The sequence below is a fragment of the Crinia signifera genome, chromosome 1 (assembly GCF_055691185.1).
Source record: "Crinia signifera chromosome 1, ASM5569118v1, whole genome shotgun sequence".
NCBI classification, from domain to species: Eukaryota; Metazoa; Chordata; class Amphibia; order Anura; family Myobatrachidae; genus Crinia; species Crinia signifera.
The window spans coordinates 347812595-347839994 of record NC_139217.1 but is presented as its reverse complement, the minus strand read 5'-3'; the positions used below and the strand labels follow the sequence as shown (position 1 = coordinate 347839994).

The following is a 27400-nucleotide window of genomic DNA, read 5'->3' as shown; positions in this document are numbered from 1 at the left end:
GTGGGCTTCTAATGATTTTAGTCCCATGAAACTGGGCTGTTTGGTTCCAGAGAAATTTGTCCTCAAACAACATGAACAGCCATGAAATTACATTTCGGAAATGAAAAAATCGGTGTATCCGTATCCGCAATATCTCTAGAACCAATGAACCCATATGGACCAGTCTGATATCATATTGAATGCCAAGAGATTTGGATTCGACTGAGATCAACCTCGAGCTTCTGTGATGCCGGAGGGGGAACTGGCAGCCATTGGAACGGGGTGAGGGTCAGAATTAGCCAGTCCATTTTTATCCTATGGGGAAAACGTTCCAGCTTTGCCTGGCGATATCTCTGGTTTCCAGGGGGCTAGTGATGCGGGATCAGGCTCATTGGAAAACCCTGGCCCTCAGCTACAAAATGCCTAGGCCTATTTGGAGAGTGGGCCTGGAGCTGTAGCTCCATCAGGCCCATTGTTAAACCGGCCCTGCTTGATTACCAGCAATCATATTGTTACACTCTGTATTTGTAGCTATCAATACAAATGAGTCTTTATTTTATTTCCTCTATTGTAATTTTTATCTATGTTAAAGTTACCCAGTACTTCTTTCCATACTCAGTAGCCATATTCTATGCAGTGTATTTGCCACTTAACAGTTTTGGACATACTATTAATCAAGTTTATACAAACTACCCAAACTTCCTCCATTTCCAGCACCTGATTCACCAGGGCCCCGCACAGAAAATGCACCTAGCCCCCTCCTCTCTTGCAGGGAGATGGGAGATGGATGAGCATAAAGGTAAATTTGTGTGAAAATATACCTTTTCTGTCATGGTAACCATGATAAAGATGAAAATGACTCATCAATAGGTGGTTCTAAACATCCAATTGAGAATTGAGATAAGAACATACAATAAAGAGTATTGCCTCCGGGCGACTGGGACAAACTTACCCCACTGGCAGTATGTATTTTATAAATCTAAAATATTATGTTGAAAGAATACATCATTTTTCAATTTCAATTTCAATTATGCATTGGGAGACTAGTAGGTTGGTCAGGTAAGGTAAGGTTGGGTGGGACGCAGCAAGCATCCCGCCACTCTCCGCATGCATATCTGCATTTACGAACACCCTATGCAATTCTTGCAGTAAGAGCCGTCCTTTACAATGATAGGACTTCGGTGTTTAGGACCCGGAGTTGAGTCCTATCTGCATATGTGCTCATACCTCCCAACATGACCCCTTCCAGGAGGGACACTGGGGTAGATTTATGAAGCGGCGCTGTGGGGCATTTGCGCTATCCCCGTGCGCTAAAGCAGAAGATAGCGCTTCACTTCATCTATGACACCCGCGATGCGGGTGTGTAACGTTCTGCGCTATGGGGGAGGAGGGGTAACGTATATACTTTAAGGGGAAATGGGTGCAGCGCTGGCTTCACACCTTATTTATGAACATCCTTTGTGGCCACGCGCTGCTGCTTTTATCTCTTGTACATAGCGCCGGATTTTTCTGTGTCGTTTTTTTTTGTTAATTAAAATAAACTTTATAGGTCCTCTCCCCGGCTGACACAGGTTTCTTTCCCCGGCGCCTGCTGGTCCCCGCCGTGCGATGGATGTATCTGCGCATGCGCCGGGTACACATCGAAGACAAGGTAACCGGCGCATGCGCAGTACTCGGCAGAAGTACTGTGCACATATGTTATGGGAGGAAGGATATCCCCGGCAGTAGGGGATAACGCACTCCCATAATGTGCACACAGAGAATAGTACATTCGGCAGAAAGGCAGGTTCACTTCACCACGATAAAGTGGTGAAGCGAACCTGCACACATAAAAAACCTTAAGCCCCCGTTAATAAATCTATCCCAATATGCTCTGTTCCTGGACTTTCATACCAGTGGCAGTTGCAGATGTGGGGCTGCAGCACAGTTCAAAATTCAGATAGGGGGAACCCCACCAACTGCCACCCCAAACACCATAGTTTGGGACTGGCAGGTGTGGCTTCCCTATTTGAATATTGGACAGTGGTGCAGTCCTACCTCTGCGACTGCCACTGGCAGCAAGTCCAGGAGCAGAGCATTTTGTCCCTCCTGGAATAGGTCATGTTGGGAAGTTATGCATGTGTTAAGTGATTTGCGCGTCACATGTGGATCTCGCACAGCAGGGAGGTGCGGTAGAAGCCCATAGATTTCTATAGGGCAATGCCGATCTGAAGATGGCGTTGCTCACCGCATTCAAGCCCCAGATTCGCATTCCAGGCTTGGTGCATATGTGGGGCACAGCCAAACCTCAGAAAATGGCATTGTCAGAGGTTTGGCCACTTTTTAAACTTGCTGTATCTTCCCTATTGTCTGGACATAAAAACACAGTGGTATATGCTGTAATTCCTTCATAGTAAAAGCTGTCATTCAGACAGAAAGTCATTGCTTACCAGGGGTTCTTGTTTCAGAGTAAATATTTTATGCTTACACTGTATCAAGGATTTTCTGTCATTTACCAGACAAAATCATCCAATTATTATTTATTTTTGTTTATATATAGTATAACTGTTGCCAGATCAGTCCCATAAATTTGGATTTATTATTATTGTTATTATTATTATACTTATTATTATTATTAGCATTATAATTAGTAGTAGTGGTAATAGTAGCAATAGCAGTAGGGGTGACAGGAATGACCATAGAGGGGTGGGGGTAACTCCTTAGTACATATAAATATACAAGCTATCATGATGTATGCAGTGGCGTAACAAAGGAGGGGTGAGCAGGGCACATGCCATGGGCGTTGTGACAGGTCTGCTAGTGGCGAGCGCCTTGACGGGCCTGCAAGAGGTGGGCACCCTGGCTACTGCTATTTACTATGGACTGCCGACCCTTCCCTTAACTTGCAGAGTTCGGACGTGAGCTGTGTGCATTCTTCACCTGGTGGGTAGCGGCCTTTAAGCTCATTTGCATAAGGCTTCACACAGATGCATAACTAGATATTTATAGGCCCCATAGCAAAAGTTTGTAAGGGCCCCCTATTTAGCAACTGATGGTGATAAATATATGTAAAACATATTATTTGAAAAGATGGGCCCCATAGCAGCTGCACCCCTTGCACCTATGGTAGTTACGCCCTTCGCTTCACACACTCATAAACTCACACACAGACTCTTGTGAAATTAGCCAATGAGAGTCTGGGGCTGGAAGACATGTGTGAAGCCTTGCACCGATTGACTGCACCACTCCAGATATACTCAGCTACCCAATCCCCGTGGGAACTAGCCAGTACATATGTTGCATACTCGATAACATGTATGTTTATATGTGCAAGGCACCCCCCCTTGCAGTATATGCTTGATGCTACAGCTGGCAATTTCCCAAATTGGACACAGCCAGGCCACAGTTAAACCAATAGCCCATCCCTAATCCAGTCAGTTGTGCATTATTGTACAATAGCAAAAAGAAGATCAGCGGAATATCCTATTATACTCAATAAAATGTGAGGTTTTCACACTTTTTTTCTGATGTTTTACAATGTTTTTTATCTGGCTATCCTATTTAAATGGCCCAATAAAAATAATGAGCTTAACCTGGAACCACACAGATTGTATGAAACCTGTGTGGCTTTGGCAGCCGCGGCTACGTTTTCACTGGAAACTCTGGGCTGCATTCGGGGATCTTGCTTCGCCTGCTGCTTTTCAGGGCTAATAAGATATCCCCGAGCGAGCCTATTACTCGCGAACTGGGCTATGACCATGCAAGATACTTGCTGTGTTGTCCTGTGGTATGATACCTCCATATATCAATGTGAATTGATGCCGTATATACAAAACAATGGACCTTATTCAGGTCCGTTCGGAAGCCACTATGCGTTCGCACAGGGGATGATGTTTTGTGTCTGCGCATACACATTTCTGCGCATTTTGCAGATGCTGGGTGCATGCCCCCACGGCCAACAAACTGTTCGCTAGGTGCGCGCACCCAACCTTGCGGGCGGGGGAATGGGGCGGCTGGCTGGGAGACCCACCCATGGGAACGCCCAGCATTTAATGGGTAACCCAGTTATAGTGGACTCTGGTGCTGTTTACTGGGTGTAATATGAGAAACGGTGGCTATGTGTAATGTATATGGGGCTGTGTATACTGATGTGTAATATGGGGGCTGTGTATAATGTTATATGGGGCTGTGTGGGGAAGCTGTCAAAATCCCAGCTCTGGAATCCTGACTGGCAGCCTGAATACCAGGGCCGGAATCCAGACACCAGCAAAGAAACCGGGCCGGAATATCAACATCCAGTGTCCTGATGGCAAGTATGCTGTGGGTGATGCAGCGTTAGGTCGAGGGCATGCAGCACCTGGAATCTCCCTGAAACTGTTTTTCAAAAGTAGGCAAGTATGGAATACAGATGTGTCCACACTTATACCCAATAGCCTGCTTTGGTGATTAAGATGTGCCATGCATCCCAGTGTTGTACAAAATATGCATCTTAGTTGCACCACCAGAATCCAATGCACGTGTACTCTGGGTGCTGACATTGCCTGTAGTAGCTTTGTGTAGCTTGCATTTTTACCTGGGTAGGAAAAGCCTGAGGGCTGTTACGAGTGATCCGCGCTATGCCTCACACCACACAGCATTGTGATAACTCTTTGACTTTATAGTGGCTCCATTTGGATATAAAAAATACAAAAAATGCTAAGCACCCAGTACACTGTGAGGGTGATTCAGGTTTCATTGGAAGATAGCAAATTCGGTTCGGGGGCTGATATTTCCGGTCTGCACATACGTATATGCGAAAATACGAGGCCGAGGCGTTCACACAGAGGGTGGGTAGGAGGCTAGACTGATTTTTTTTTTTTTTTTGCGAATGGGGAAAAAAAATCATTCGATAATCGGCAAACCATTAAATGATATTTCACCCATACGCCCACATGTGAATGGACATGTCAGTATAAACATCCATTCGCATGCGGACATTGACTTGGCAGCGAAGGGCGGGTGTTTGCTCGCCCTGCAGGTGGCGTTTACCTGCTCACTAAGCAGTGAAAGAACACTGCTTAGTGAGAGAGTCTGAATCAGGCCCTATAAGTGGCTTTGGAACCAGATATGATCTTCAAACACACGGCCTGAATAAATCTAGATACTGTACAGAATCTGAGAATCGTTACATGTGATTAAGCTTGTCACAGAATGGTTGTATGAGGACACGTGTATAGGAACGAATCGCAGATAAGCTACGCAGTGTGTGTGTATCGGATTACATAGGTTATCTGGTAATCATAAATCAACGGTAGGCAACTAGCAGATCACGGTCCAACTCTGGACCGCAAAGGACAGAAAAGTGGACCGCCTAACTCCTGAAATTAGAAGCAGCGACTGCAGCGGTCCCAGAGATGCATTGTTGCTGGTGCGCAGGTGACATCATTGCGCACAAGTGCGCCACTAGTAAGGAGCTCAGCCGGCGCCATGTGGTGAGGCTGCCTCAGTGCTGGCGAGAAGTCTGTGCGGCAGCAGGAAGGCCCAGCAGTCATACGGTCATTTGGTCTACAGCATGATGGTCGACAGTCATTAGGTCGACATGGGAAAAGGTCTACATGGGTCTAGGTCACCATATGAAAAGGTAGACATGGTTCTAGGTCGAAAGGTCATTAGTTCGAAAGATCATTAGTTCGACTGTCTAGGTCGCCAGTCAAAAGGTCGACATGGGGTTTTTCACTGTTTTTGGTGCCGACATGTGCCGACAGGCGGTATTTCATGCCCTACCATCCACTAGGGCGTGGTGGGAGCATAAAATAGTGTGCCGAGCACAGCGAGCGATGCGAGGGGATGCGGTGCACTTGAAACTGTGTCCATGTCGACTGTGTTGACATTCAGGTAAAAAAATGGGAGGGGGGGAAACCATGTCGACCGTTTGACTGTTGACATACACATTGTCGAACTCATGACCTGTCGAACTAATGGCCGTCGAACTAATGACCTTTCGACCTAGAAACATGTCAACCTTTTCCCATGTCGACCTAGAAACATGTCAACCTTTTCCCATGTCGACCTAATGACTGTCGACCATCATGCTGTAGACCAAATGATCCCAACCCTTCGGTTGCTGTAGTAGTGATAAAAGCAATCACCAGCCCTATCCTTGATGCAAGAGATTTGCCCAAAATAATAAGGATCTATGAATAGATACAACTCATTATAGTCCAAATTTGTGCCTGAACATGTACAAAACAGTATACAGTCACTAGGTCGACAAGCATTAGGTCGACCACTGAAGGTCAACATTCATGGAGAGTGACATCACTGACGGTCGACAGGTTCAGTAGGTCGACACAAGCATTAGGTCGACGTGGGTTTTTTCCTGGGTTTTTTTTGAGCCGACATGTGGCGACAGGTGGTATTTCATGCTCTACCATCCACTAGGGTGTGGGGGGGGGGAATAAAATAGTGTGTGAGGCACCGAGCCCAAAGCATATAGAGCGGGCCATTTTCCAGTGGGCTAGTCCAGATTTTTCCGCTTTCCTCCCTGGCTGGGCCTCGGGCCACACTACCACAGCGGTTAGTGGCCACGGCCGCAGCGAGCAACTTCTGGCTGCCCACAGTAAATATGGCCGCTCCGTCCGCAGCTTTGACCAGTGTGAAGATGGCCGTGGGCCGCTCTTAGTTGACGTCACCAAGTCACACGGGACTGAGCGGCTTCATCGTGGCGATGGGCTGCTTCAGCATTTTTCCCAGGCTGGATTTAGTTACCAATCCGCCTCTGCCTGTTCACCTAACCCTATGTTGGCCTTCAGTCATGTCGACCTTCATGCAGGGCAGGCGACAGGGGGGTCTAGGGGGACACCTGTACTCTGCCCCAAGCTTGTGAGGGGCCCCAAGGTTCTGAGGGGCTGTAAGCCTGACTGTGGCAGTGCAGTGCCTAGCAATGGTTTATAAAGGCACCCACCTGGATTCCTGTAAGGGTACTTGCCTGAAACCCCCCCTCAAGTATTAGTGATTATTAATTATGTTTCTTTTGTAACAATGAAAAAACACGTTCAATATGCAGTGTACTAAAAATGTTCTGCTCAATGGGGCGGGGTTAGGGGGGCCCACCAAAAATATCAGTGTACTGGGCCCCAAGATTTCTGTTGCCAGCCCTGCCTTCATGCACATCGACCTTCAGTGGTCGGACTAATGACTATTGACCTAATGCTTGTCTATCCAATGACCCATACCAGCAAAACGCCCTCTTTGTGCCCCTGTTACTGCACAGTTGCACACATTCAGCTTCAACTGGAGCTGCTGCTATGTTCCGTATAACACTAATTTACCCATAGTTGCTTGTAGTGTACGTTCTGTCAGTGACTGTGTGCCCAGTGTTTCGCATACATATATGTTTTCAGATCTCATATCGCATGTGCAGATTTGTCTGTGAGGACGGATGCAGTGCCCCCTAAGCTGCAACATGATTGGCATGCTGCAGCCATTTGGGGATGGGCAGCAGTGGCGAAAGCCTGCATTCCAGAAAACAGGGACATGCCAGCCCCATTTTTATGGTGTGATAACATTATTTATACTGAGTAACCTGTGGTTTTATGCATAGAGGTGAGATGCTGCATCTGTATGCATGTGGATAGGTTAGCCTAGTGTTTCCTAAACTTTGTACTCAAGGCACCTTAATTGTCCAGGTTTTAAGTATATCCAACTTGGGTACAGGTCACTTGTACCCCTTTCACACCGCATCCTCGGCCCAGGTTATTACCGGGTTAAGTTGCGGTGTGACAGCACCACCGGCATTCCGTCCCAGATTAAAAGAAGGCTTAATCCCAGTTGAGACGCGGGGTTACTGTGCAGTGCAAATGAGTATTCCCTGGTCGAGCGACCAGGGTTCCGTTCACACTATGGAGGAGGCATTGCTTGGAGACAGCGTCAGCTCCAAGCACTGCCCCCTCCCCTGCCCCCGAAGACATCCCGCCGCCCCTTCCCACATCAGTGAAGCAGCTTATTGCCAGGGCGCTGTGTGGGGCAAAACATCACAATTGCTTGGTTGCTCCCTAGATGGAGCTATGTCCAAATCTCAGGTGCGACCCGGCATTTGCGATGAGAAACGGATATTATTGTTACTTCAATAGATTTGAATTAGCTATGTGTGCTCTGCTATGGATATCCTTAAAACCTGGATGTTATTGTGCCTTGAGGGGGTTTCGGATGATAAGTGGATGGTAAATAGGTTGATCTCATATGGTTGACATGAATCATGTCAACATACACAAAGGTTGACATCGTCAAAATGTCGACTTGTAAAAGGTAGACAGTGCTTATGGTCGACAAGTACAAAAGGTTGACGGGTACAATGTTCCATGCACATATGGCGAACACAATGTTTGGGATTTTATTTGAACTCTTCATCATTTAGCATCCACGTAAACTATGATCGGGAATAGTGACCTGTGCTGTGCACAGCAAGTGTGGCGAGCCAAGTGGCAAACTAATTGTGCCTCATGTGGTTTAATACAAATTCCACCCCTCCCCCCCCCCCCCCCCCCGAAAAAAAGAAACTTGTGTCAATTTTTTATTTGCCTGACCTATTCACTATGTCAACGTTTTGTACCTGTTGACCTTAGTTTTACACATTGACCATATGGAGTCAGCCGATTGACTGTCAGTCTATTTATTGTTAACCCAATGAACCTCACCCGCCTTGAGGACCTAGTTTTGAGAAATACTGGGTTAACCTATCCTGCAACTGTTTAGCCATTAGGTGATTGCTTGCTTCGTATATGTCCATTTTAAACATATATGAATATGAAAGTATTTTTAATTTGTTTCACTAACAATACAAATGAAGAAATACGCTTTATCCCTATCCAATTACTCAGACAAGGCACCATGTGACCCATCCCTGATCAATCCTCCTAATACCCATTCTGCCATTAATAATATATATACTTACTGCTAACCAATCATTATTTTATAAAAAGAAAATTATCATTTTCATTTACTCAGTATAAAACTGCCATCATGCTCAGTTACCACCTCTTACTTCTGGATTTAGAAGATGTACAGCAAGTACAGTATGTGGGTTAAAAAAGTCTTATGTTGTAAAAACTGAATGTGATTTGTATTAAGGATGTATATGATCATAGACACTTTGGGGAAACACAGTCTTGTTTTGCCCAAAAACATATGTTTTGGAGAACAATTATTTTGTACGCATTTGCCTATACTGTATATTATTTCTATGACTAGACTTTTCACAGTGGACCTGGAGTGTTAAAACAGATTCTCTGTGTAGCAGTTAATCTGACTAGCAGTAAGACCCTGCAGGCTGCTGCAATGTCTTGAACAGAACAGTGCAGGCTCTGCATATAGTAGAAGGGAAGGAAGTCATTAGTGTAGAGGAGTACATTTTGTTGCTGTTGCAGGATTTCCTTCCAGCATTTCCCAAGTAAAATTCCGTGTTTTCTGGTGGGTTTGTTTTTGTTTCTGTTTTCAGTTTATTAAGCCGCGTGAATTGTTCACGCAGAACCTTTCCTGCACACATTGGACAAATTGAAGGCAACCAGCGGAGCCAGATTTTTTTTTCCTCTTATGGAACTGTAGCTTGGAATGTACTTTTTTGAGGGGGGAAAAGATGCAAGGAGACGGCTGCAGACCTTCGCCTACAACTGCAAAGCTCTCGGTGGATAGTGAATTGTGAGTGGGGGAAAGCAGAGTGGTATTGGAACATGACAAAATCTGATCTATGCTGTGCGGTGTGAGGGGACAGGACAGTTCCAGATCCTGGATTGCAGATGTGAGCATTTATGACAAAAGACAGTTGCCTAGTTCTGGGTCTAAAGCATCCAATTCTTACACATTTTGTTTTGTATTTTCTTAAAACGATGAAACATTGGATTTTCCGTCTCACTCCAACATCTACTGAAAATCATTGATGGTGCTAAGTCTTTTTTGTATTTTTTTCCTTATTTAAGGAAGATTTGGTTGAACGAAACTGGAGTCAAAGTCCTTCCGTTGCTTTGATATATATATTTTTTTGGGGTGGGTGATTTTTGTTCCAAAAAGTAAATATGCAGCATATTTAAAGAGGCAGGAAGCATGACTATCAGCAACGGCAACATTCCCACATCTACAAGTATCTCTCACGTCTCTTGATGCTGAACCTTTATACGTACAAATATGATGAAATGGCAGCCCCGGAAGAAGGTAAGTTGAAACAAAGCTCTCGGACTGTATTCCTGTATTTATTTATGTGTATTATTGCAGCGCCTCCTCAGCTGTGGATGCTTGTCCCATAGTCAGTGACAGTCTTTTCATTGCGGAATTGTGCTATAAGCAACAGCCCCACGGAGAACTTTTTACATTTCTCCCGTAATATGCGTGCTGGCAGGGCAGTTCAGATCTGTGCTTGAGAAATTTTCAGCGTAATACCAGTTTAATCCATATAATGCTCAGAGGTTGGGAAGGGGCGTCCAACTGCTGTTTTTACAAAAGGGATCTCACACTAAGAGGACCTAATCAGAGCTGGATTACATGTAATTCTTGCTGGCACCAAGTTTTTTTTTTTTTTACTGTAAATTACAGAAGAGAGAACTTTAGGAGAGAGAAAATCAGTATCATTACTCCAATCTGTACGGTCATTTTACAGCAGGAACCGTATCCCCTAGCTGCACAGGGAATTCTACCGTAACCTGTTATTTGCTTACATATCTCAGCAAGAACCCCTCTGACTGCTCGTGAACCAGCTGTGCCATCTTTAATGTATAGAGAGCCTTCCCTTTGGGGCTGTGCAGTGCGTTAATCCTCTGGCCAGCATGATATAGGAGAGATTTCACTGTCTTGGGTTTTGAACTAGGCTACTTAAGAATATTCCAGGATATATTAACTTTTTGGGGGAATTAATTGCTGTTTCTTCCCCTGGCTGTTGAACTGAATTTACACCATGGTATACATATGTACAACACATGCCGTCCCAGCGTTGAAGTGTTTATTAACTCTTTTAAGGGATGCCATTAGTGAGAGCTGAAGCAGTTAATGTGTCTTTTTCTTGGAGAGTTTCTCCCAGGGCCCACTGGGGGGCTTGGAGCAGATGTAACAATGGAGCATATGTTTTCTTAATAGATCTAAAGCAAATAGTAGCATGACTAACACTTTTGGCTTACATACCAGCGCTGGAAAAAAGGTTAAATGTCTGCTTGAAAGATGCTTACTTTGTTAAGTGTATGCTGTGTTATGATAGTTTAAAATCGACTATGCGAGTGATGCAAAACCAATCAGTGGCACTGGGTTTCAGAAATGATCTTTTGATTTGTGTCTGCAGTGGAAATATATAGTATATCCAGGCTGACCACAAATATAGCCTGCGAAAGATGAAATAGCCCTTGGCTCATACTACTGCTTGTCTTGAAGTGTAATGCATAGCAGCATTTTTCAATAAAGCCCCTGACCTCGAGAGGCCGGTTCATTCTCTTCTGGAAAATCTGCTAGGAAAAATAATATTAATTAACAGAGCTTTTGTACAAGGGTTAGAAGAAGTGTAACAGCCGTGACGCTTTCTCACAGCTTCTCTGTTAATTAAGGATTCGTGCCGATTGCAGAGAAAGATGTTCCACTGATGCAGAGGTTTTATGGGTACATGAGATATAGAGTACGTTGCTACTTTTCACTGGAACACTCTTGTTGCCCTTGTGCGGGGATGGGGGTTTGGGGGGTGGGATCTGAGTTGCACAATATGTCAGTACAATTGCCTAATGTTATAGCTAATGTTTCATGTTGGAGGTGACATTAGCAGTTCTTGGCACAAAAACTGGTCATTTGTAATGAAAATTAACATTTTAATCTCTGAGGAATACTGATTGTTAATGTGAGTTAAGTAATGCGTGTATCTCTATAGATGTACATGTCATTTAATAGGATTATGCAGAACAACAAAGAATAATATTACTGATGGAATATAACTCCGGATAGTCTCATTGGCACGTACATGTGGTGTATTCTTAAAATGATGTAGAGAGTTTATATAACAAATACTATTTTTGTGTCTTGTTTAGACATGGTTTACAATGCACGCACCTACCTGCTAACAGGAACCAAAGCAAGGCCCAATAATGGAATTAATACTAGACATGATAATAATATATTATAAAACCTCAGGTTCAAATAGTATCAACATAGTGGGCGGGATTCTCCAATAACCCCCGCTGCACATTGCCAGCATTCGCATTGTTAATAATCGCATATGCAGTAACATATGCGATTATTAACTCAAAGGCGATGGCCGGCGATGTGCAGCGGGTTTCCCCCCTCCCTCCCTGCACCCTTACCCGGCTGTAAGGGCTCCGGTTCCTTCTCCCTGCACCCGGAAGCTGTGCAGGGAGGAGGAGGTCACTGGTCCGGGCAGCACAGCAGGAGGCTGCCCAGACACGGGTGAGGGGAGGGCAGCGCGGATCAACGGGGGTGCGCGGGGTGGCGGGGGACACGAAGGGAAGCCCATAGGCTTCCATGGGGTTACGCCATATACGCCCCGGCGTATATGCCGCCATATACGCCCCGGCGGTGGGGCTTTGCTGCATATGAAAACACGTTTTTTACGGCATTTTTAGTTTGGTGAATGTCGCCCACTGAGCGCACAGCTACTGACTGCTGTATCACACAGGTGCAGGCAGAAACTGCTGTGGGAGGTTATTGCGATAGCGGACACTTGGGGGCAGAAAAACAGCCATCCCACAAAGTGGGTTCTCTATCTGGGCCAAGTAGGACAGGACAGAGCCTACTTTTCATTTGCAATCCTGCTACTTAAGCCATATTGGAGGGACAAGTTCCGCCATTCAATATTCAGTCCAAGTTCTGAGATCAGGGCTAGAATATATTTTGGCCTGTTGTTGCAGACATGCACAAGTCCATAGCAGTCATCTTTCAACCTCACTCATACAGATTATGATAGAATCATTTGATGCTGCTTGTTTTGAGACCCAACGTGTGATTGTTCCCATTTGCAGATATTGCTGGGAAAACTGATAGCAACTTTAATGATATGGGATGAGGATGTGCTTCTCTGGCCCCTTGTAGGTTTCCTATGTAGATGTATGCAGTCATGTACATTTATTTAGTGGATGCTACATAACAATCTTTGTTGTAATGTGCCACAGTCTGTGTATGTGCGAATATGTCATCTAATATTATTCTTACAGATTGTAGAGCATTTGGTTTTGTGCAGAAAATGCATGGTGACGTCCAATGGTTATATTAATTATGCAACCATCAAGGATTCTCCTAAGAAAAACAAATTGACGGACTGCATCTATCTGCAGATCACACATTTCTGTGTACTGTAGTGTGGCGCATGGGAGTCTCTGTGATTGATACATAAGTATTCATGTCATAGAAGCAGGGTATAACAATGTAGGGCTATGTACCTTCATGTTTTCAAGAATCACACATCAGATGGAATGAAGGCTTGTACATTACTACAGCTGATGTCATTTATGTATGAGGCTGTAGAGAATCTACATAGCTCAAGTCTTTCCGAATGCCTTCACAGGCTGTATAATGTAGGGGAGAAGAGAAACTAGTTCTAAACATCAACTCTATGGTAGTTACTGACCGATATATGATACTTTACATATTTAGTACTTCTTAGAAGTTCCTGAAAATGTATGTAGAGTAAACTATTTATTGTTAGTTGTATTCCATCAGGTAACTATGGACCTAATTCAGCCCTGATTGCTGCTGTATGAATTCACACATCAGCCGATTACCGATGCATGCGTATGGGCCGCAATGTGCGCGATGGCTGCTAGTGAAGGGATCCTGATGCTCTTTTCCTTCACTAGTCATTTGCAAGATGATTGACTGGAATTAGGGAACTGGGGGCTGTAACTGGACGTTTAATGGGAGTGTGAAGAAAATCGCTAGTCATGCCCCCAAATAATGCCAAGTGTTTTAGGGGAGGAGAGTACAAATTTAAAAATATATTTGCAAGAAATGGCTGCCTATCAATGAGAGCCATCTGTAGGTGATCCCCACACCTAAAACAAACAAACAAAAGATAGTGGTCCCTTTGAAGGGTTTTGCTATCACACTTAAAAATATACATATAAAAGTCAGAGTAGTACAGTACATCCTCTGAATTTGTAGATCAATCCTCAATGTGTAGTTCATTCATCTAGGATCCGCATGGGACGCTCAACTTTCAATGTAGTTTCCACTCACGTTATTCATAAGACATATAATGAAGTAGATTGATTTTAATAAAACAGATAATTAAAATTAAAATACATGAACTCCAAATCCATTGAGGATAGTAAAAGGGAGCAATCATCCGCTGACTAGGAGAACTAGTAAATTAAAGTTCTCAAGTAGACATATGATAGTCACCCAGTGGTCCTCAGCATTCATAAAAGTAGTCCCAGTCTCTTCCTCCATATGGACGTTGTTTCTCCAAAACACTAACAAACCACCAATATGTTTCTACCTCCCACTGGGGTCTTGATCATGGCGCTGCTTTGGGGAGTTGTAACACGTCCTTAAAAGGGACATCTATCTTTTCTAAGTTCTAGGGGAGGGTGTATGACATCCGCTCCAGGACGGATATGCCTGGCCGCTGCACATTCGCACAGCAGAGATCATGTCTGAATTAGGACCTATGTACCTTAATGCATGAGAGTAATGTGGGCTGGATACTGTCAGCCATTATTATGTTATGCACAGACACAGGCATTTCAGATATCACAGAAGGGGTGGGTAGCATGCGGGATGTGACTGGTGAGCTGAGTGCTCAATTGTGGTTTGCACAGCAGTGTGTTTTCTTGTTTTTACCATTGGACATATTTGGTTGGAAATAATGAGACATAATATATAAAATGAAATGAAAACTGACTACAAGACACATGCATGAGCTACTTAAGGGTTTTGAGCAGAGAGCCATTCCGGTCAACTTTACAACATGAATGGTATTTCCTCAATGTATGCAGCTTACTTTGTTTCCGTATACAGGGATATAACACAACTCTGTGGTGGACACACATCTAATGTAGTGTCTTGCCCATCTGTGCTTTTCAGGGGGTAAGCCACAGTCACTAGATCAGAGGTATCAGAGGTAGTAGATATCTGTCTTCAGGGTGGGGAAGGGCTGTGGAGGGTGACTAAGCACCTCTGGAAATACCCCTGATGATGTGACCATATAAATTGTGAAGATGGCTTAGCTATGTCACAGTTCTAGGATGCAAAATGTTAGTCATTTATGGGCCACAGAAATAAAATCAAAAATGATTCCCAAAAATACAGATAATCCAGCTTGATTGAGAGTCTGGAAATTACAATTGCAATTTGACCCAGGAGAATTGAAACACATAAGAGACTTAAACATGCAAAAATCAATACATTCCTCAGATATTCTAGGACCTGGTAAATCAACAGACAGGATTGTTGCTCGATTTTTTTCCCCTGAAACAACTATTGTGCAAACCCAGGCTATAGCCCTAAAGGTGCCCATACACGGTGCAATGATGGCACCCGTTATGGGCTGGATCGCATCGAAACACATGCGTTTTGCATGCGATTCTCGTGCAATGCAATCCACAGGCAGTACAAAAAGTATGTGCAGCTCATACTTTTTGTACTATGCGATGCCCGCTGGAGCGTGCATTACATCGCATGGTGCAATCACATCGTGTATGGACACCTTTATTCAGATCTCTATACATGTTACATCTGCCCCACCTGCAGTGCATATGGTTTTGCCCATTTTGAGAAAAAAATTGTAGCGTGATCAGATCTGAATAAGGGCCTATAGTGGAATTTCATATAGATTTGAAAGTATAGTATATTAAAATCTACAGCAATCTTAAAGAAATAAATACAGGTGTGTCCTCATGCATCTAGCCTTAATACGCCATGCATCATGAGATGTCTGGCACGAGTGAGAGCCAGGTCCCATGCAAATCTGCTAACATCTGGCATCTTTTTCCTGAAAAGGCATATTATATGCAGTGTGATCCAACTAGGACGCCCCAAGAGACTGTGCTGTTTGATTTGAAATGCACAGTCTTTGTGCAACTGAGTCTCTATACGGAGCACAACTGATCTAGACATAGAAAACATATGTGGCCGCTGCATCCTAGTACTTCATATATAAATTTTAAGACTCAGCCGCACACAGACAGAAAGGTTCTATTCGCAGTCAAGGTGCATTTTGGCTAGAAAAAAATGTGCAAAACTGTTGCCGCGGACTATCAGTCTCTTGGTACTTGGTGCACCAAGAAGGGCTGTTAGGCACAAGTGCAACCATGAAATATGAGGACACCTGTCTATATACTTAAATATAAATATAAAACTCTTATAGTGGCATATTCAGTGGTGAAGTGTGTGTGACATAAATTATGTAAAAGCTTCAGTGTTAGGCCTACAGAAAATGTATATTGCAGAACATGCAAAACAGTCATGAGTGGTCAGTAACACAGGTCTGAATTAGGCACTCGAACTCCTTCATAAATGGCAAATGTACATTAATTAGTAACAACAAACTTGCAGATATTGTTTTTCTTTATTGCTTACAGCAGTGGTTCCCAAACTGTGTGCCGTGGCTCCCTGGGGTGCCTCAGGACACTTGCAGGGGTGCCACGGGTTGGTGGTCCTGGACCGATTTCAATTAATTATGATCAATTACTTTTGGACAAAACCAGTGCTGGTGGCTGCCAATCATAAAATATCTGTACAATCAGAAGCAGATCATGCCCTTTAACACATAACTGAACCTAAGAAGCACATATAAACACAATCTACTTATTTTTATATAATTTTTGGGTGCCTAGGGGTGCCGTGGGAAAATTATTATACTGTAGGGTGCCGTGATTGGAAAAGGATTGGGAACCCCTGGCTTACAGAATTGATAACAAATGAGGATGCACCTTTCTTTCTGTTCCACCATGATCAAGAACACTTACTGGCTTTCTCTTCCTTTGCCATTTTGTTTCCACAAGACAGTGATTAGGCTCATGTGTTAAGAGATGCATGAGAATGAATTTATCTGGAGAATTGCCTGGGAAATGGGGAAACATGAATCATAGCTGTCTGTACATGAGTTAATGCAATCACTGATATTTAACCCCCCATGCACGCACACACATATCTCTCTTTACCCATTTTTCTCTTCCCCCTCTACATTTTTCTCTTCAAAGTTGTTTGCAAAAGCTTTAATCAGTTAAACTAATGTTTGTCATCCAGTAATCCATGCAGAATATATTGGCACTTCTTCAATTATGGTGTATATGTGTGTCACACCGCGGAGGCACAAGAACGCATGTCACTTGATGCAATAAAGTTAAAACCTGGTTTTGAAAAGTGAGCCTCAGGAATGTGACAAAGTGATCTGGCAGTGGCGTAACTTGAACTTTTGTGCCCCCCTCCAAAAAAAAAAGTTTATTGTGCCCCCCACATATATTAATTATAAATACTTTCTTGCTCATCGTCAGGGGCTGCATGCCAACCAAGGTGGCCATTTTTATTGGGTAATTTTTAAGCATATTCCATGCAGTCAGACCATATATGGAATCTGTCGATATAGAACCTGCGCACCCGCGGCCAGTGCTTGGGCTTTTGTGGTGGTTTTACACAACTGTGGGCTGGCCATGCTGACCCAGGGTGGTGGCGGAGGAGGAATATTACTTACCGGTGGCTTGCCCCTTTGCTCTAGCACCCACGTTTAAGTATAGCATTCTAGTTTTTATTTTGAAGCTGGAGTCATATTTGGTACATTTCTACAAATCCCTGGTTTAATATGCACTGTGTTATCTGTGTTAGCATTTGTATTTTAATTGTGCTTTATTTTAATAATACCATACTTATAGATTATTATAAGTATGCTATAGTAAAAAATTGCACTCAAAAGTTTGTAGTTTGAGCATCACAGTTTGTATTGCAGATAACAGTTGTTACAAATTTTGTTAAAGGTTATTGATGATATTATATTACTGAATACTGCAGTTGGATGATTTTACATTGCTTACATTGTTTATTGTTTTGTTAGGGTTTGTGTATGGATCACTTGAGGGAATGGAGAAAATCCCAGATGAATTTAATGCATGGCAATTTAGCTCCATCAGGTGGTGTATAACTCCTACAGGAATTAGTTGACTATTTTTAAAATCCTATGTAATAAAAGGTTAATGCTGCACCTCATCTCTATGGGATGAATTCAAGTGTTTTCTGTGCCAGTGGCCACTAGATGGCGCTAGATGGGGCAATTCACATTTTGCTTCATTTGGGCGTGCCCAGCCGCAGGTGCTGACCTTACTGTTATGTTTTTCCTTCATTTTGATTGGCTGGAAACTAGTCATAGCATATATGGCATTAACCAACAATTGAACTGTCTTTTTAGTTAGATCTTCCATACACACTGAGAGATTTACAAAAGAGATTTGTTCTGTGTGATTTAATATAGGAGATTTGTATTAAGCAAAAAATAAATAAAATGTTATAATAATGGGTTGGTATTACAGGAGGGTGGACGTAGATCGCTCAGATCCCTTATTAAAAACACAGATGATTTGCAGTCTATTTCTAAGCAATCTGACTAGATATTTACTGCATGCTTGAATGATCTAGGGCAGGATGGTCTAACGTCCACCGCACGTTTTCGCCCGCCCCCCCCCCCCCCTCCGCCGAGATTCGTATTTCTACTAATCACATATGCACTAACATATGTAATTAGTAATGCAAGTACAGCTCTTGTGATAAGAGCTGTCCCTTGCGATGCGGCACCGTCGCTGGACTTCCGAGTCTGGGACCAGGGAGTCCCTCTGCACATGATGGGCTGCCCATGGGGCATGCTGGGAGGGATCCGTGACTGATCCCTCACACAGCGCGGAGGGGTTTTTACCGCATTTTCACATAAGTGCATCCCATCCCTAGACCGGTGATAATGATGTGTGGTGAGTCACATCGCCATCGCTAGGGGGCATACACACTGAGCAATTTCTGCTTAATTTCTAAGCAATTTATCCAAATCGCTTATATATTAAGGAGAAATCTCCCCGTGTGTATGGCCCATAAGATTGGTGCAAAAATATGACACAATCTCCATTTTGTTTTAACATCCATGCATTATTTTTTTAAAATTTCCATTTGCACCAGGTCATTCATTCAATTTAAAATCAAACCTCAAAAATTATTTTGTAAGAATTCAGTTCCATGCAGTTATTTTGTAAAATGCTTTAACTTTTTTAGAACCAATCGTCTAATAATTCTCTTTTCTTCCATTCGCACAACCTGATATTGTACCTCCAAGCCTTTGACACTTGCTTTAAGCTCATTGCAAACTGATCCATTGTAGAAAAAAAGTATACAAAGTGAGTGATTCATTTCTGGCTAAACACCTCTTCCATCAGAGTAATAGATTCCCGCCTTTCCTCACCTCTTCCCCGTTCTCTCCTGGATAACTAGTGTCAGCCTGTGGTCAGGTTCCTTCACAACTACATATTTCATTCGGGCCTTGTGTATTTCGACGCATAATTCTGTTACTTTTTGGGACCTTTGGTCCATGTATATTCATCACACTGATATGTCACGTGCCTGTTTCATTACCACTGCGGCAAGTCTAAGGTTACAGTCTACCAATGACTTTCCTGTTAACTATAAGAATTACATTTGCTAAATATACTAAGTAGTAGTGCTGTATTTCCTTTCTTATATTGCTTTCTATATTTATTGATTGAAAGATTATTTAAGCGATCGTTTTATGAATCTAACACGTATACTAAGAACAGAGAAAAAATGACCTTGCATACCTAGAATGTTGGACGAATAAAATGAGGTAGTGAAATCATTTAGAATCATAGGCAGCAATGTAATAATGGTGTTCTTGTGCTGGCCTAGGACCTTCTTTGCAGGCTTTCTAGAGCAGATCGACACTGGCAGCAATCAAGTAGAACTCCTCCTTCCTGTCCAGGCTTCTGTACTAATATTGCGATTATGTAATCACTGGGGAGCAATGGTTGACATAGAAACTACAAGCCCTGGTTAAGCTGCAGGACTATTAGAAAAGGGTGCTTAAGGGAAATTCACATACTGCCTACACCTGGGTCCATAGAAGCAATGTGATAATCAGGGAGCACAGCTTTACATTCCATTCAAAAACAGAAAAAAAACACAGCTGGCTATGAAGATTTCTTGTAATCTGTTTCTTCCGCAGATGCCAACTTATTGTTTCTCTGTGCAGGAGGATTCTATCTATCTATCTATCTATCTATCTATCTATCTATCTATCTATCTATCTCTCTATCCTAATTTACCACAATTAATCCCAGCTATACCTGCCACTTATCCCCTGATGCCAGTGTTTAGGCAGACAAAACTACATTTCCCATAAGTATGCCTACAAGTCAAAATAGGTGCCACGTAAACACAGGTCATTGTTGCCTACCCGACCCTCTCCTTCAGGGAGACAATGCTCTGTTCCTGGACTTCCTTGTTAATGTATGATTGCCATCACCTGTGGTGAAACACCTTTCTTATCAAATAATTAGCTCACCACAGGTGATGGCAATCAAACATTACCAGGGAAGCCCAGGAACAGAGCATTTTCTGCCTGAAGGAGAGAGTCAGGCAGGCAACCACGAATAGGTCCACGAGAAAAAATTGGCTTTTTCCCCCCTGAACAACAGGAGGTGGCTGCAGTGCTTAAAATACAGCTGATGCAGTCATGTTGCCTGCTTCCTTACAGACTGCACAGGAACATACAGTTTGAGTTCATTTAGAGTCTTTCAGCCCAGCACTATTATGATGGCTTTCAGTGGCCTACTGTGCAGTACTGCTGATCGAGTCAATGATGAAGATCTGTTCTGGGGCTTTCTCAGAAGAGGGAAGCCCCCCATACCCCCTGCCCCTACACCTAGCCTCAATACACCATTCAGTATGAGATGACTGGCCTTGAGTGAGACACCAAATCCCATGTACTCTGCTAGCATCTGGGATGTTTTTTTGCTTCTTACAGAGATTCAGAGACCCAGTCGCACATAGATAACAAGTGTGGCATATCAAACAGTTTACCAGTGCGTACTTGTTACCTCACGTTGTGACTAAGATGCATTTTAGGCAACAAGTTGCCTGATGCTAGTGACTCTCATGCGACCTGGAGTACTTAGAGAGGCTGTTCGCAGCAATAATGTATGAGAACACGTTTGGTTATCTGGTAAGCCTGCCTATCTATCTATCTATCTATCTATCTATCTATCTATCTATCTATCTATCTCATCTATCTCTATCTTTAGATATTTATCTAACAACCTCATATCTTCATATCTATCTCATATTATGTACTTATATCATATCTATCAATCCGGCTGTTTTTCTATTTGAGTATCTGTCTATATATCTGCCTCATATCTATCTACCTCATATATACCTACTTATCTATCTATCTATCTATCTATCTATCTATCTATCTATCTATCTATCTATCTATCTATCCAGCTCTATTAGGAAAAAGACAAGAGAGGGCACACAGTCAGTGTAGTATACTATTGTGATTAAGTAACCCCCGTGTATTCTGCGTGTAGTGTTCACTCTAGGCTGTTTTAGCAGGGCGCCGCACCTTGCCTGATTTTTAATCGGCAAAACACGCCCTGCCCGTTTAACCGTGCCCTGCTAAAACAGCCGGGCCCGGACTGTAGGTCCTTACCTCTCCCCCACTACACCTAAGGCATATTGCAGAGTAGTGCAGCACCTATTAACAAGCTCACTCGTGTCTAGGCTGCGGTGCTGTCCCTCCATGCTAGGTGCTGCCCAGAAGCTGAGTTACCTCCATAACTTGAAAAGCTAATCTAAAACCCTTAAAAAGGGAAATAGGCTCTCATCACTAAGGAGCAAGAAACAATTTTACTATGCAAATGTGGAGTGCACATAATCATAAAAAGCAGCATTTTACTACAGTAAACAATTTTAATATATCATTAAAAAGAATCTAAAAACAATACAGCACATTGATACATACTAATAGTGAAGGTTTTTAGTCAGTCACTTGTTCCTTCCTATATTGCCTGGGGGCAAATTGTAATGCCTTAAATGTTCATAAATAAGTAAGGGTGGTCTCCTGAGGTATTTATATTTTCAAAACTGGTTGCCGCAAATTGGTAGAAGGTGGGTACCCTCTTGGATGATGCAGTCCAAAAACACTTCTCTTTGTGGAATATCAGAAGCCAGTTGTTATGGATAAGTAGCATCTGAACAGAGATTTACCACCTCATGCAATGGAGTCTCCTCTCAAAGTGTGTATATCTCCCAGGCTGGTTCAAGCAGCAATCCTTAGGCATTTAATGAAGGCACTGACGCGTTTCCCTGCCTTGCATGGCATCTTTATCATAGGTGATTTGTATTGTGTTGCTGGTGGCTTACTATACCTTACTAGACAGGAAGTATCAATTAATTAATTGAATAATTCATAGTAATCAACTTGCACAATATAAAAAAATCATAATATGAGAGACTGAATAGAGAGGCCATAACAATTATCGATAATGAATATTAAAATCAGAATTAGTAAGCAGCAAATGAAAATTTCGTCAGTAACTTCCAAACATTGGAGACTTCTGGTAGCAGAGGATACCCCTGTTACGTGACTTCAGTTTCCCGGTCCATGACACGCACCCACTTCTGGTTTGCATGTCAGCTGACACAGTGACGGAAGCTACAGTAGTTACCACAAAAGGCACATTACGCGGTTGAGGGCCATATCTATAACATTAGAACTACCATATGGGCCTGCTACCTCTAAACTTTGCTGGCGCCTCTGCAACCACGAAGGTACTATTTTTCATGTTTTTTGGGATCGCCCTATTATACAACCCTATTGGCTTAAAGTGTTTACCCTTATCTCTGAAGTCCTAGGTCTCATACTATCTCAGGACCCCTCTGTGGATCTATTACATTGGTATCCTAGCTTAGTACCACAGTCTGCCCGTTATGTTTTAGGCCATATTCTACTATCCGCCACTATTGCCCAACACTGAAAATCCCCTTTCATACCCTCATTTGACAAAGTAGTCTCTAAAACTCAATTTAATTTTGAAATGGAGACAAAAGGTGTCTCTTACTCTACAGTGCTCTCTTCTCCTGTTATGCAATGGCTCCCCTAGCATGTCTATGTCACAGAGGGAAAGGGTGCTCCATCAACACATACCATGTCGCAGTCTCAGCCTTCTCCTTTTGATTTAAATGAGTCACTTTCAGCGGCCTCTGATGTCTAATATATTCAATGTACCTTGCTTGTCTTACCTCCTTTGTCTTTTTCTTTGTTGTTAGCCTAAATCATCAATACCTTTTGTATGCCCTGCTCCCACAATCCCCAATCTCCTTTCCCTTTGTTATCCCCTTTTTGTTTACCCCCTTGTTATTACTATGAAAATTTTAAATAAAGATTTAGGGTGAAATTTAATAGGAAGAGATATTCAGAAAGTAAGAAATCTCCAGTGTTTTTAAAGCGGCAATCATTTACATTTCAAAATCAAACTGGCTTTGCAGTATAAATGATTGCCGCTTTAAAAAAAACTGGAGATTTCTTAACAAATCTCTCACTTTCTGAATCTCTCATCCTATTAAATATCACCCACTATGTTGAAAAAAAAAATAACTAGGGCAGTACGGATGGTGTAATGGTTAGCATTACTGCCTCACAGCACTGAGGTCATTGGTTCAATACCCACCATGGCCCTAACTGTGCGGAGTTTGTATATGCTCCCCATACTTGCGTGGGTTTCCTCTGGGTACTCCGGTTTCCTCCCACGATCCAAAAATATACTGGTAGGTTAATTGGCTCCCAAAAAATTAACCCTAGAATGTCCGTGTGTGCGTGTACATGTGGTAGGGAATATAGAATGTAAGCTCCACTGGGGCAGGGACTGATGTGAATAGGCAAATATTCTCTGTAAAGCGCTGCGGAATCTGTGTGCACTTTATAAGAAACTGCTAATAAATAAATAAATAAACTACCATATGGTACATTTCCAGGTTTTTGCCTCTTTGACCCGGGTCAGTGGTGGTGTAAATGGGGTACCTTTTACACCAAATCCCAGATCCAAACTGGTATTTGGAACACGGTTCCAATCCGGGTCGGATCGGGATTTGCCCTGTTTACACTGCGGTGCCGACCCGGAATATTTATTTATGTATAGTTTCTTATATAGCGCAGTAGATTCCATTGCGCTATATTCCCGGGTCAGCACAGTTTAAACTGCACACGGGTGCAGGGGGGCGGCACTTGGAAATTACATCATCTCCAAGTGCAGCAACTGCTGAACGACGCACCGGGACCGCTGATCCCGCACCAAGGTAAGCTGATGGGCTGCCCCAGCCTCTTGTGCACCCATAGCCCCCGTCTGTGAGGTGAATGGATGCCACACACAGGCATCCATTCACCTCCTCCCTGGCTCCGCTGCTGTCTGCACAGTACAGCAGACAGCAGCAGAGGCTGTGTGCACCCCCTGCCCAACCTCCATACTGACCTGTGGTTGGGCGGTTGGTGTAAATGGGCCCTGGGGTGGATGGCCCGGGATACCCATTTAAAGTGCCCCACCACCCTGGTCAGAACCTGGGTAGGATTTCCGGGAAAATTGCCCCGGTTTTTATCTCAGGTACCCCATTTACACCGCCGAGAGGCAAAAATCCAGGTTTTGTGGTGGTGTAAGACAACAGATATGCTGGGACAGCATCATTGGGCAAATCCAGGAGTCAGCACAGCATTGCACTAAAAGAAACAGATCCCTCCACCAATTCCTTAACCATTGGTTTATAGAATATAAGAAATGAACCTCTTAAGAACTCTGCATTAAGATCTGTAATGATCCCTAGCCTCAGGGTTCATGGTCCGTAGTACACACATGGTTACCTCCGTAGTCATGTCAATCAATGAATGTTCTGTTCCTATATTATTCTGTGGAGTGTTTTTATCAAACAATATTTTTGACACTTTGATAAAGAGGAGCAATGAAATAACATTTTGCTACTTAAGTTTTTCTTATCACAGTAGAATAGAGGAATAGTCTTGTTTAACCTCTAAGATGTCAAAATTGTCCTAAAAACAACAATAAATCAGACTGGATCAGTGAGCTTTATAGTGAAGGAAGAAAACTGTTTATGTCAACAATATTGAATGGAATCTGCAAGTACAGGTAACTTGCCCTAGGTTTAATAACATCCTCTTGATTCTTAACACATCTTTGATCATACCCTTGGGATGTGTGTGTTAAGGTCATAGTGCTGTCTTGTGCGGAATTGCTCTAGGTAGAGCACGAGGAGACTGCAACCTTTAAATGAAAAAGGTCATATTATCTTATATAACGTTGCCTACTTGTATTCAGTCCTTACAAACTCTTTATTATTATTACAGGATCTTTGCAAAATGATCATATAAATTCATGGAACACTGTATGGCTTAATGACCGTGATTCTATGTCTCTGCTATATTATGGATTGGTTACAGATCTGCTATAAAAGCTGGCTTTTGGGATGGATGATATCTATGAAAATCTGAAGGCATCACAGCAAGGTGTTGAATGGATGCAGTCAGCTCTAATATATCAGTGGGCACAGGTGATGGCAAAGAATTTACACCGTAAGGGTACAGTAGAGGTATTCGGGCCCAGATTTGTGGAAAGGCCACATGCACCCAGGCCTAGTATAGCAGAGTTACAGTGATAAAACCCTTGTACGCCTGCTGGATGACTCACCGACCGTCAGGATTCCGACGGTCGTTTCTCTGACATTGGATTCTCTACTGTCAGGAGCCTGGCAGTCGGAATCCAGACATACACTGCCTATTTTCTATGGGGGGGTCCACGACCACCTATAGAGGGAGAATAGAATAGGTGGAGCCCAGGATTGCACTGTCGGAAAAATGACCGTCGGAATCCCGACTGTTGGTTAGTTATACCGGCATACATCCTTGAATGCACTGGGATGGTCTGGAAAAAGTTATCTGGGGCAGAGCAAAATGTAACTCCTTACCAGAGGATGTATTTCCAATGTTATATATAGAAAGGTACACACCTGACAATGTTAAATACAATTTCCATTGGTTATGGGGAAGCATATCTCGCATTAGTTTGTCTAGGCAGAACAGGTACAGTATGTATAACAGTAATACATACCTTCCAACTCTCCCACTTTAGACAGGCCACTCTTGCTTTTCTGGGACTGTCCCACTATCCCACCTGTAGGCACCCAGGGAGTTTCTCTTCTGCAAATCAGCAGGTGAATAAATTCTTTGCACTGGCACAAACACAATCTGTTCACAGGCGGACAGGGAGCCTGGGCATCGCAGGGAGTTTCCCTTTCCATGTGGCCCCCTTTTCAGACATGTGCATCTTCACACACACACACACACACACACACGAGTCACAATTTTGCACGTAAAAGTGTTCTTAATACAAATCATAATATACTTTTTTTATAAGATATTTTAAATACCACTTGTTTTTTTTGTTTTTTTTTACAAATACTGTATTCACTTGTAGAGGCCAGAGAGCAGTAAGAACGTGAGGACATTTCAGAGTTATGTATCTTTTTTTCTAAGAGTCAAAAAATTACTTACTGATTCAGTGGTCTCTGTGGCTCCCAGAGTTCTCCCCTCAAGCTTTGCACTAAGATGGCAGCTGGGAGGCCGGGGGCTGCTGGGAGGTGACAAAACTTCTGGGAGGGGAAGTGGCTGCTTGGAGATATAGTTTTTATTGCTGTGTCAAGAGGTGGGGTTACACAAATACGTGGGTCACATACTTTACTTACTATACTTACACATAATCACAAGATGTGCCCACATCTAGCCCTCCTAGTCGCCCCATGCCTATATTTTGTGTGCAACTCCAGCTGTTTTTGCATACAACATGCTACAGATATAGCCACGTGTCTGCGTTTAGGCGCAAGTGTGCGTCTTAGTTGATCCCTCATAATTACATTATACGGGAAAAATAACAGTCTGGCATACTGAGTTGTGAGTGCGACACTCTGGGGGCGCTGTGCAACAACATCGGAGCCACGATGAGTCTAGCTGCTTGTGCGTCCTATTTGCATCATTTTGCAAATAGGACGCATTGTAATGGAAAAAGTTGCAAGCAAACACGCTTCATGCTACCGAGTCACATGGGACTCATGCCTTATGTGCAACACGACTGAAGGATAGATGTATGTGGACACATCTGTACTACACACCGCTGTAGAAAACCAAATCCCGACACTGGAGGAAGAATTGGAAATTGAGTAATTATTGACTTATTAAGCTTATTGAAAACTTCCAATTGTTTTATTAGCCCTTATGGGGTGGTGCCGCAAGGATGCCAGAGCAGGTACCGCTGACTTGTCCTAGAAATAACGATTTCTCTGGAGGTACCTGAAATGATTTCTATAGAATTCACTGCATCTCATGTTCTGTCTTTGAATTGAATAGGAAATCCCTGCGGCACAGGATTTTTGCACATTT

The 27400-nt window shown here is 43.1% G+C and overlaps 1 protein-coding gene across 3 annotated transcripts in view; it reads left to right on the top strand.

Annotated features, from left to right (window-relative positions):
* Positions 1-27400, top strand: part of TTC28 (tetratricopeptide repeat domain 28) — a 561828-nt gene that overhangs the window by 112165 nt on the left and 422263 nt on the right. Inside the window, exon 1 of one of the 3 annotated variants that reach the window (XM_083146816.1) lies at positions 9293-10143. The exons of the other annotated variants lie outside the window; for them this stretch is intronic. Within the exon in view, the coding sequence (XP_083002942.1) occupies positions 10117-10143 (27 nt within the window). The 5' untranslated portion in view covers positions 9293-10116. Of the gene's footprint in view, positions 1-9292; positions 10144-27400 lie in introns of those variants that run through there. 3 annotated transcript variants of the gene reach the window in all.